The sequence below is a fragment of the Acinonyx jubatus genome, chromosome D2 (assembly GCF_027475565.1).
Source record: "Acinonyx jubatus isolate Ajub_Pintada_27869175 chromosome D2, VMU_Ajub_asm_v1.0, whole genome shotgun sequence".
Taxonomy (NCBI): Eukaryota; Metazoa; Chordata; class Mammalia; order Carnivora; family Felidae; genus Acinonyx; species Acinonyx jubatus.
In genome coordinates, this window is record NC_069393.1 from 70,022,202 (window position 1) to 70,034,602 (window position 12,401).

The 12,401-nt window shown below is 39.2% G+C and overlaps 1 protein-coding gene across 2 annotated transcripts in view; it reads left to right on the plus strand.

The window, feature by feature from the left end:
* FHIP2A (FHF complex subunit HOOK interacting protein 2A) overlaps positions 1 to 10,719 on the plus strand; it is a 37,558-nt gene extending 26,839 nt beyond the window's left edge. For both annotated transcript variants that reach the window (XM_027063189.2, XM_053207856.1), the window contains 4 exons: positions 1,743 to 1,886; positions 6,379 to 6,519; positions 7,154 to 7,257; positions 7,355 to 10,719. In XM_027063189.2, coding sequence (XP_026918990.1) covers positions 1,743 to 1,886; positions 6,379 to 6,519; positions 7,154 to 7,257; positions 7,355 to 7,460 — 495 coding nt within the window. In that variant the 3' untranslated portion in view covers positions 7,461 to 10,719. The remainder of the gene's footprint in view (positions 1 to 1,742; positions 1,887 to 6,378; positions 6,520 to 7,153; positions 7,258 to 7,354) is intronic.
* Positions 10,720 to 12,401: the final 1,682 nt, after the last annotated feature.

Below are 12,401 nucleotides of genomic sequence, written 5' to 3' on the forward strand. Positions count from 1 at the left end.
TCAAGGTCCTGGAAACCTTGCTTCCAAATTCCTTAGAGACTTAACGCTGTCCCTGACCCCCTCCCAACTTGAAAGTATAGAATCAGTCACTCCTCACGACCCCAGTGCAGCCTTTCTGCCCACAGGTCCTGTCCCCATGCGTTAATAAAACCACCTCTTTGTGCCAAAGATGTCTCAAGAATTCTTCTTGACTGTTTGCTCCTGAACCCCAATATTTCACATCAAGCTAGCACTTTCATGAACGAGAAAGTAAAGGCAATACAATAGTGGTCCCAATCTCAGTAGTATCCCCTGGAAGTTTAAACTGCTTTTATTCTTTCTGTGAAGTTTCATTTCCATTTTCTACAAATGCACTTATTAGGATTATTTCAGAAGTGCTAGAAAACAGACAAGAGAGAGAAACAATTTTTAAACTATTGCTGTCTAGGTCAGAATTTCAGATATGTTAATGGAAAAACGCTTAATTAAATGTTGGTGAGTGGTTAAGGATAGAAAATGGTCTGTTGAAAGCCAAATCAGTTAAAACTCACAATACACTGAAGAAGCTGGCTTTTTGGTGGTTTTGAATATGTTTTTCTTTTAAAAATCAAAGTTAGTGCTTCATGGTGAGGACATGTTTTGTTTCAAATTCAGGTAATTTCCAAACCAGAGAGGTCAAAGTAATGTCACTTTATTGAATAAGGAGAATCTGAAAAGTGAAAGAATGGGGAAGAAAACTATGCTCTAAATGTCTTTTGTTCAAACTTAAGTAAATTGTATATTGGGGAAGACTTTTGAAATTTATTTTTATTATGTGAGATCTTATGCTTATGAAAATGCATGTTGTTTATCCGAGTGGTAAACTGAGGAGTGAAGGGCCAGTTCCTTATTATTTCCAGCCTATTTACCAACACTTTGGTAAAAAGGTGAAAAGAAAAAAACATAAACTACCAGCCCTGATTATCTTATGTTCAACAGACATAACAGTTACTCAGTTAAATGCAATAAAGGTTTTTGTTTTTTTTTTAATTTTTCTTAATGTTTATTTATTTTTGAGAGAGAGACAGACACAGAACGTGAGGGGGGAGGGGCAGAGAGAGAAGGAGACACAGAATCAGAAGCAGGTTCCAGGCTCTGAGCTGTCCGCCCGACGCCGGGCTCTAACCCACGAGCTGGGAGATAATGACCTTAGCTGAAGTCAGATGCATAACCGACTGAGCCACCCAGGCGCCCCCAATAAAGGTGTCTAAATGCTTACTCTGGGTTTTCAGCTCCTTTTCACTGCGAGGGTAGCAAACCATTTGCGAAGCACGCTCCACGCAGCACTGATGTGTCCTGTGACAGCGCGCCCCCTGTAGGTGCGCCATGGGAAAGCCAAGCCTGCCTTCTCCGATAACGTACATCTGTTCATCCGTTTGCGTGCAACGTTTCCAAATCAATTTGAAAATGTGGCTAGGACTTACTTTGCTTTTTAAATATTCTCTAAATCTGTGATTAAAAATAAGTAAAGAGTTACGTTCCTCTAAAGGAAAACACATGCTATTTATTCATCAGCATATGTTGGTACAGGTGTTATAGTCTTACCTGTGCTTCTAGTGACGGTGTTGTTACCCAAGTCATCTCTCCCTCCCTCTCCCACGGGCGCCTCACAGGGAACGCTGGGCACGCAGGTGGATATTTACATGCCTCTGTGAGGAGATACTTTCTGTTTAATCTCCATTTGTTTCGGTTTGTTCTTTAATGATGCAAATGCTTTTCCCTAGTTCCGGGACTACTGTGCTATCTGCTTAAGATGGGAGTGGCCTGGGTCTCCAAAAGCATTGGAAAAGTGCAATTTAGAAGCTACTTTCTTTGAAGGTCATTTTTTGAAAGTTTTATTTGACAGAATGGGAAGAATTCTCGATCAGGTAATAAGCTTTCAAATATTAATTGTCATATTGTTTTGTTACTATTCACCGTGGATTCATCTCTAGTCTTAGTTTAGAGCTTTAATAAGGTAGTTCTGTTTTCGTGAAGCTCAGCTGGCAACAACCAGTGCGTTTCTGATGCATTTGTTATGTTCAAAGCCTTCATTTGGCCTGACGGCTGTTGTCAAATTCTATATTTCCCTTCTCATTATAGGCTGTTGTCTTAATATCCTTAACACATTTTGGAGGTGATTAGAGTGCTTTCCTTTTACGATGAACTTAGAAAGCCTTTTAGTATAGTTAGTACAGATACAGATTGAGTCAACCTTCAATTCAGAAGACCTTAAATGTCATTTCAAATTGAATCTCCAGCACTCTGGTCTCATTAAAATTACGGAACAATATTAGATGAAACCGCTTCTTCAGACAAAGGACTTAGGAATAAGACTCATTTTCAGAAGGGGGAGGTGAAATAAAAAAGGTAAATTTACTTATTCCAAGGTAGATAAAAAACTAGCATCCTCTGGTCTGTTGCTCTGTCTCGCTGACGGCCAGGAGGAATGAATTTGGGATTACGGAACCCCTCCCTCCCTCCCTCCCTCCGTTCCTCCCTCCCTCCCTCCCTCCCTCCTTGAAAAATGAACAAAGTGAGGATGCAGCTTTGAAATGCCTTACACTCTGGGATGTACGCTTGAAATAAAACCACCTGGCATGGTACTTGCCTTAACACAGAAATTGACTTCACCAATTTGGAACTAATTTAAAATTGTATATTAAAGTAGTTGTTCTTTTTCAGCATTTTAGTTAAATATTTATGTGAGCAGAGGGAGTTAATAAAAGAAATTTACTCCATAGGCAGGCTGTCCTCAATAACCAGAAAGCCAAATAAAGAAATTATAATTTAAGAAGTATTTCACTGGGTTCCACTTCAGACAGGACTGTTTCTGGTAGTAATCAGTTAAGAGATAGAGTAAGTCCTTTTTTCTTTTAACCTCTTAATAGCAAGTGCTGTATTTCTCGGGTTTGGTGGGTCGGTTGTTCAGTCCAGATCTGGTGGGTGTGCTGTTTGCATGATGGCTGCGTAAGCCTCCTGGGTAGCAAGCCGGGTTTATCAGTTCGTTGTGGTGTTTGAGCTGGTTTGCTAGGCTTTCTCTGGATCTTGGGTATTTTTCCCTTTAGTTTGCAGAGTGCCGATATAAAAGGGTATTTGGAGACAAAATATCCTGAAATGCTGCAGAGTTTTTCTTATTTCAGTGGGTCGCACATCACGGTGCAGAACCGGTTCATCCACCCTGTCTCCACCATTCTTCCGGAACCCTGAACGATAGGCAGGACAGACTTCTGCTCGAATTTTGTCAGGGCGGAATCCCTAGTTTCAGTTCGTGTGACTTAAGCTCGTACGCTGCAGGGCACAGCCTCAAGCCTTTTGTCTTTAAACGCGTGGTTTTTCCAAGCCTTTTTTGGTAAGAACATGATGCAGTCAGATCTCAGAGATAATCATGAGCCCCGGCGTGCCAAGCGTGCTTGGTTTCGTTTCATTTTCTTTGTTTTTTGAATGTGTTTTCACTGAGGGTGATGTTTGCTTGTAATTTTCTTAGTGTACATCTCTGCTAGGGCGGGGCTCATCAGTCTGGGATTAAACATTGACTGCAGCTAATTCGTAAAGTAGCTAGTTTCTGCATGTTCAATTACACTCAAGTATTGTTGGTACTATTGTGTTGTCACAATGTTAATTTTTAAAAAGTACTCTGTAACACATTTAGTATCGTTTGTGATGATTTTATAAAGATAGCAAAATGCCGAGGTCCATGAGCGGAACATAAAGAACACCCGAATGTAGGGAGGCTCAGCTTCTCTCTGCCCTGACAGGGAAGGGTTTCGTCTTGGGTAACTGAGCCACGTGTCACATTTCCTTCTTCTAAGGCGAAGCTGGTGTTATTTGCCATCACCTCCTACTTAGATTTGCTTGTAAAAACTGAATGAAAAAAACAATTTAATACTTTAAAAAATACAAAGCCTTGTTAAATACACGAGTTTTTAGAAGTTTCAGAAGCTATTAAATTACTGAGATAGAGGCTGCCTGGGTGGCTCAGTCGGCTGAGTGTCCGACCCTTGATTTCAGCTCAGATCATGATCTCACGGTTCTAAAGACTGGACCCAACCTCAGGCTCAGGGAAGAACCTGCTTGCAATTCTCTCTCCCTCTCTCTGTGCCACTGCCCCTCTCATGCCCGCTCCTTCATGCTCGCTCTCTCAAAATAAATAAGTAAACTTTAAAAATAAAGAGAAGTAAAAATTTAAATAAGAAAACTTTAAACTTGACTAAACAGTATTGTTTTGGTTGTCGGTAAATTTAGCCTTTTATTTTTTTAATTTTATTTAATTTAAAATTATTTAATTTTAATTTTTAAAAGTTTATTTATTTATTTTGAAGGAGAGAGTGTGAGCAGAGGTGGGGCAGAGAGAGAGAGGGAGAGAGAGAATCCCAAGCAGACTCCACACTCCATGCAGAGCCCCACGTACGGCCCAACTTGGGGCTTGATCTCCCGACCTCAGCCAATATCAGGAATTGGATGCTTAACCGACTGACCCACCTAGGCGCCCCAGTTTATCGTTTTAGTAGAAGGGTTGAAACTGAGTTTGCTGGTAACCTCAATATGCCGCCTTTCTTTCTTTTTTCTTTTTTTGTCATCAGTATGCTTTTAAGTCCAAAGTGTATTGTCCTAAAATTCCAGCTTTGTATGTAACGTGAGCGCAAAGATGCACCAAGCCCATTTGACCTGTCAGAAAAATCTGGCCAGCTTTCATTTCAGGTGAATGCCGTACAAAGTAGAAAAGAGGTCCAAAATAGGTATAAACACTTCTACTAACCCAAAAAAGGGATATTCGTATTAAAGAAAAAAGGCCAACTTGTTTTAAAGTTATTACCATTGTGAAGTAGAGACCATTTCAGAGGTAAGTTTCTATGTAGCTGAGATTTGTTTTCATTTTCACGTTAAAATATAATCTCAGTCAGCCTTAAACGTCTTAAACAACGTAGGACATAGGTTCTTGTTCAGACAAAGCTAAAAACCAAAGTAACACCTTATGAAGAAAATACAAAGTTTAAGTGGCAATTTCTATCCTTGCTGAAAGCCAAATTTTGACTTACTTATTTAAGCTCCTATAAATGGAAGAATTTGTGACCTAAAAACCTGAACTACCTGAAACAAGTCACATCCCAAACTGTACTTAAGTTGTATTTTAAGGGAGTTTGTTCACATGCTTTACAGATGCGTTCTTCTAAGGATTTGCAAAAATGTTTCTTTTGTGCCTCAAACACGATTTAATGGGAGTTCATTGTTCCTTATGAATTGAGTCCTGGAGGCTGTTCTGTTGCAGATATTATCAAGTCGGAGAATATGCTTTCCAAACTCCCCTTCCGTAGGAATTGTATCTCCCTTCATTTATCTTGCTTGAGGCCCAATTGTGAATAAGAGAGACTTAGGGATAGTTTTCTGCCCTTCCAGAAAAATCCATGTTTGTGAATCTCGTGTTTAAAAACAAAAATGGTACAGTTGGACTCACAACACAGGACTTGAGGTCTTTTTTCACGTGAAGGCACCTTTGCTGTCTTCTGGCACTATGCCCTCACATTTGTTGTCCTCCGAATGCCTTCTTAGTTGGTGTTCGTTGTGTCAGGCGCTTAGCGTCCGCTCAGTGAATGGGAGCGAAACAGGCAGAGTCCATGGTTAACATTCACTCATCCTGAATCCCTTTTCCTTTCCCCGGGCTTGGCGTGTGTCCCTCGCTCGCCCCCAGCCCTCCCACGGAAGCCAGTTTTGTCTCAGCCACTCAGTTTCCTTTGGCTGCCTAGAAGGAAATTGGAAGGAGCAAGACTTCTGTTGAAAGTTCTAGAGACGGTAACAGCAACCGTTTTTGTACAGTGTGCCCTTTTCTTTGATTTTGATGCACTTTGTAAAGCACCTCCAAGCCATTTTCTATGAGGAGGAAACAGATTAAAAATTTTTAAAAATCGAATTCAAGTAAAATTGTGATACTACATATAAAAAATGGATGAGGAACTGTACACAGATGTATAATTATTTGGGGAGAGTTAATGCTCTTGTGATAAAGGAGATGGTCCTTGTCTGTAATCACCGTTTTGAACCTTCTCATTCGCTGTGAGGCTTCTGGTGGTCATTTCTGTCCCCAAATACTTCCCTTCTGCCCAGAAGGTTCTGGGCTGGTGATGCATATGGCTTTATTTTATTGTGTACAGGCTCTTGATCATTGGTGGTAGTTGAGTAATCTAAAAGATGAAGAGTGTCGCTTCTAAAATGAGCCTACTGTATTTTAAAAGATCTTAATGACTGTTTTCATTGGAGGGAGGAATAAGATGGGGTATTTTCCTTTCTTGAAAAGACCAATTGAAATGGTGAATGAAGTGCTCAGGTATATATACATGTATAAACAATGTCAAATGTCTTTGTTTTTTTTTTACCTCTCCACAGCCATATGATGTAAATTTACAAGTCACTTCCGTGTTATCTAGACTTTCTCTCTTCCCTCATCCACACATACACGAGTACCTTTTGGATCCTTATGTAAACCTTGCTTCTGGCTGTAGATCCCTCTTCTCCGTAATCGTCAGGGTGAGTTCTTAGTTTTGTTATATTCTCTAGGATTGGCAAACCTGTCCACTTAGCATCTGGATGATTAATACACGTGGTCAACATGTCCATTAACGTTACTTATCATTGTATGTCATTAGTGTCACATGATGGAAAAGATTTTACATCTGCCGTCTAGAAGTCATTGTTGTAGGATGGTGTGTGGAGGAAAAAAGACAGTATTCTTTTCAATAATACATGTAACTTTTTTAAAATTTTAAAAATTTTTTTTTTAAAGTTTGTTTATTTTGAGAGAGAGAGAGCATGAGCCGGGGAGGGGCAGAGAGAGAGAGAGAATGGGAGAATCCCTAGCGGACTCTGTGCTCTCAGTGCAGAGCCCGACGACGTAGGGCTCAGTCTCACGAACTGAGAGATCATGACCTGAGCCAAAATCAAGAGTCGGATGCTCAACCGACTGAGCCACCCAGGGGCCCCATATGTAACTTTTATATTTTAGGGAACAGATAGGACTCCTTTGCCAAAGACGGTTATGTGAATAGTGAGAGGTGACGTTTTTTATTTAGTAATAGGAAATCGACTAATAGGCAGTTTTTTAATCCTGAAAAACCCTAGGTAGTTGACCTCAAGAACCCAGTTCATTTTGTCTCTGATGCAGGTTGTTGGAGACCTCATGGTTAGAATCCAGCGTATTCAAGACTTTACTCCCAAGCTTCTGTTAGTCAGAAAGCGATTGCTTGGTTTGGAACCTGAAGGCCCTATGTAAGCCAGTGTTTTACGTGTTTTTATCTAAAAATTTCACCAAAAGTTCATCATCTGCCGATACGATTTGATTGCTTGCTTGCTTTCCTTTCCCCAGTATTGACCACATCACATTGCTGGAGGGTGTGATCGTGCTAGAGGAGTTCTGTAAGGAGCTGGCGGCCATCGCATTTGTGAAATACCACGCTTCCTCCACCCCGTAAATAGCATCCTCCACAGAACAGAGGGAGCAGAACTGCAGACACGTTTCATCGAAAAAAGACTCAGCTGCACCCAGCCGAGAGGATAAAAAAGCCTTTTTAAATGAAGCACTGCTATAAGTTGGACAGAACCTTTAAGAACACATGGAGTGGACATTCTTAGGAAAATGTTGTATAATGTTGTTTTCATTGGCGTTACCGTGATGGTTCTCTATATAAGATGGCACATCCTTGAATCCAGGATACAATCAAAGGAACTTCAGGAAATAAGCATCTCTAATGCCTGTGTGAAAAGCTGTAAAATTTCTGATGTCACGACTTTGAAGATATTTCTGTTATTTTAATGCCCTTTTAGGTAGCAAGGCATTTTGACTCTGGGACTCAAATGCTTCTATTCTTTTGGATTAATAAGTAGCAAAAAAACAAAACAAAACTGATTTTATAACTTTTTAAGGTCAGAATTCTTATCAAACAGAATATGAAAAATAAAAAAACTGTAGATGAGAAAAAATACAATTCAGGAACCATCGAGTGAGTTGAGTTAATATTAGGAGATAAAAATGTGTAGAGCACTATTAACTTTCCTCAGCTTTTCTAAGAATAACAATTTAATATGATGAAGAAATTCTTGATTAATATAATATATATATTTTTTAAAGAAACGTTCTTTTACTCTTTTGTGCACATAGCCATGTTAGCGATTGATTTTCACGTATGGGTCCCAGTGTATTCAAACCGTGTCATTTTTGCAACAATGTTGAATTTGTGCTCACCATTGGTAATGTTTGCTAAAATAGTATTTTTTAGGCTAATTAACATACATGGGGTTGAGAACTTTTTTTTTTCCTTCTAGCTATCCCTCTCTGAAAGTTGCTTTATAAAATTGCTTTGTAATTTGATTTCTTATTGAACTACATAGGTGGGAACTGACTGATAACTCTTAGGCAGCAATCAAAATGCCAGTGGCCTCCTCAGTGTTTACATTTATTTTTTCATTTTGTTCAGTCTTTCGCTTTAAATGATTCTAAAGAGATTTCAAAAGAAAACCAGCGTGTCCTGTTTACATGTTAAAGAATTTGGGTAAATTGGGTATATATGAAGGACCAGTTCAGTAAGGCTGCGCTGTGCACAGCATGCTTATACTTGATTTACAAAATGGTGTTTGCTAATCCGCTTTCTGTTCTTTTAAGTGATGCTTATCACTCAAATACGGCTTTTAATTTCCTCTTCTTGCTCTCCTCCTCCTCTTCCTGAAATGTTAAGCAGCAGCACTTTTTGCTCTTTATCTTTCTATTTACTGATACTTTGAGGGAGTGGACTGTCAGGCTTCCCAGCCTGGAAGGAGCCGTCCCTGCTCCTTGTAACAAGTTGTTTTATGGAGCACGTTTGCATACGCAACATCACGTGGCATGTGCATCCAAGCATGTTTTACCCCTGCTGCTAATTTTGTTGTATTTGTGTTTCTGATTTATTTTCTAGTTAGTTTTGGCTATTTATTAAAGAGCAGAATATCAAAAGATTACGAATATTCTTGGCTCTAGAATGCTTACCCCTGTTAAACCAAGACGACGACATTTCTAATTTAATGCAGATCTTTGTTAGCTCAGTCTAAGCACATTTATTAAGCAAAACAAGGAAAAGCAAAAGTGGGAGATAGTCACTTTGTGCATGATTTTCTTCAAATGATTTTTTAATGATGGGAAAGCGTTGTTCAGTTCTTTGTGTTTATTGATCAGCCCACACGAAGGAACACTGCAGTATCTCTGTTTTTAGACATAGTTGTAGTCTACTTTGATGTAGGTTTATTGAAAATAAGGCATGAAGAGATACTAGATATTTCTTGATGTTTTCATAGTGTTCAGTGGACGTAATAGCGATGCTATTACCTCTAAAGCCAAATACTACTTTATTCTTGATTTCACAATGGGACCTTATAGCGAATATATGACACCAAGCTCAGAAAAGCTTTAACTCGTGTGTGTGTGTGTTGCTTCTTAAAACATAATTGTTTTCCTAAGTTATTGTAATGATTTTGATCTGTAGTCAGCTAAAGCTTAAGGTGTAAGTTGTCTCTCTCCTAAGTTTCTTTTCCTTCTTTCTTCTTGGTATTTAGTTCAGACAGACCTCGAGCCAGCCAGTTCTCCCAGGGAGCTGGATTTGTCAGTGAAACAATGTGCTACGTTCCTAGTCTTTTTCGTACTGTCTTGTGGAAGCCAAATATCTCTGTTACTCAGTGCTTGCAAACCAGTGACTCAAATGCACTGTGCTGGGTGGAAAGTACCACCTTCACAGCCGATCGCCGTAGCAGGTTCCAAGCCGAACATTAGCCTTGCTTCATATCAATAGAAATGGGTGTGCACGTTTTCTTTTAACCTTCTAACAGGAGAGTCTTTGATTTCATTTTTAGTAATGAGCCACGTTCTTTACTTGATAGAACTCAGATTTGTCCTTAGGCAGTTATCACCGTAGTACTCCCATTATAACTCTGTAACGTTTTCATAATGTATCTGTCTGTGCAATATGGAAGCTGTGAGAGGGTTCATAGCTCTTTGGTTTAATTGTACATTATGTGTGTGTACATGTGTACATATATATATATGTGTGTGTGTGTATATATATATGTATATATATATATGTATATATATATATATATATATATATATATATATATATATATAAAAGGACCAAAATCCTTAGCTTGCTTACACTGTTGCTAGTGTAAAGATTGTTACACTTCATTTTACAGGGCACAAATTATGGAATTACTTTGTAATTCAGGTGACATATTTCCATAAATTATTGCATTAATATATAACTACCATTTAATTATGAAGTTCACAGGGATTGACAAGTTGCAGTGAAGTGAAAAAACAACAAGTTATATGGTAGTTATATTTTGGGTTTTACAATTAATCAAAATATGCATGTCATTGAGACACTCGATGTGTTAAAACATGATAGATAATCATATTTCTGGGCCCTGTAAAAATAGTGTTACTGTAATGCTCGTTTGGCCTCCTGCCTTGTTTACATTAAACAAAAGATATTTGGTAAATTTTTCTATCAAACATTGTGTAGGTTACTGACAGTGTTACCATGGCCTGGAATCTTGGGCCACCTATGAAGAAAAAGTCTTCAGATGGTGATCGTGTACCTACTATCTCTTCAAAAGGAGGTTGTGATCAAGTTCAACTTTTTGTGCTGATGATGCATGCAGGACTAAGAGGGATAATCTAAAAATAAATAATGTAATTTAAGCAAAGTGTCTTATATTTTTATAGAATTCTAATTGAAAACATTTTATTCACTGATAAGTCTGAAACAATCACTCGTAACACACAAAAGGATATGACACATCTTGGGGCACCTGGCTGGCTAAATCAGTGGAGGATGTGACTCTCAATCTCAAGGTGATGAGTTCAAGCCCCACACTGGGAGTAGAGCTCTCTTAGGCGTGCGCGCGTGTGCACACACACACACACACACACCAGTTAATGGGTCACTATAGCATTGATTCCTAGGAGAGAACAAGAAGGGATAGAATCAGAATGTTTGAGGAGGGGGAATGTATAGCTTGAAAAATCCCCCCCAAGTGTATATCCTCCACCCAGCTCCTTAATAATCATGTCTGCAAAGGAAGGGATGTTTATACAAGTCTTAGAGAAACAATTCATTATAAGTAATCTTTCTTAATATATTTGTAACACATATAAAAACTTTTTCCCTGACATCTGAGACCATTAGACTCTAGGCTTATTCCATCCGTTTGAATTTTTGCCAAATTGCTGTAGTTGGAAACTGAAAGAAACATGTACTACACGGCACAGCCAGCGAGAGAAAAATGGGATTATTAATCCCACCTACCCAGGATTCTTTGTAGCCAATGTTACTGAAAACAGTTTTAGAAGGACACAGAGAGGATAACAGGTTGAGAGGATGTAGTGAGGTAAGTTTAGGCATCGAAGACTTGAAACTACCCTCCTTGCTTTGAGCTGCTTTAAAGGAAGACTGCATTGGAGGAATGCACAATCCAATCCCTAGACCAAAAACCTGGTTCAGACTGCCATTCATTAGGAAATTTGCAGTGTTTCATCTGGAAAACTAATCTCAAGGGACTTTAAAGAATTCATGTAAAATTGTTTAAGTTGAAATTTTATAGGAGTGACTCATACTCTTTATCAGGAAAAGAATGAGCAGGTAGAAGCAGCCAATGCATGAAAGGTTGATGCCGAAGGAGCCATGGATGGAAGGAACGGAAGAACTTTTAGTTGCGGGGACGTTGTTTCTCATGGCCCTCGCTCTTAGGAAGCTGGCTTTTGATGTTACTTGATCTATACCCCACTATCCATGTCAGGGACACTCACCTAAGTCTGTTTTACCTACACTCCTCGTACAGTTTGACTGTTGTGTGCGCTAGAGGTTTTTTATAACAGCATTTCTAAACAGGTATCAGAAATGCGATGTCATCAAGACCAAAACGATAATTTGGTTTATTCGACACGTATTTGTTGAGAGCATGTCGTGAGCCAGGTTGTAAGGCGCCAGGAAAACAAGAAGAAGCAATTTCTGCCCCTTAGGAAGTCACAGTCACAGATGAGGGCTCATTGTGCTTCAACAAATAAATTCCAACACACATGGGTGAAGGTCGTCAGAGAAATAGTACCCAGCTGTTGTGAGAGCACGGGGAGAAGGATGTAGTGTTAACTCTTGAACAACACCAGAGTGTTAGGGATGCTGATCTCCACCACCACCCCCGCCCCCGCCCAACACACAAAGTCAAAACTTTGTATGTAATGTTTGACTCCCCCCCAAAACTTAACTACTAATAGCCTACTGTTGACTGGAAGGCCTTACCAATAACGAAAATTGTCAATAACACGTATTTTGTATGTTATGTGTGGGATATACTGTATTGTCACAATAAAGTAGGCTAGAGAAAAGAAA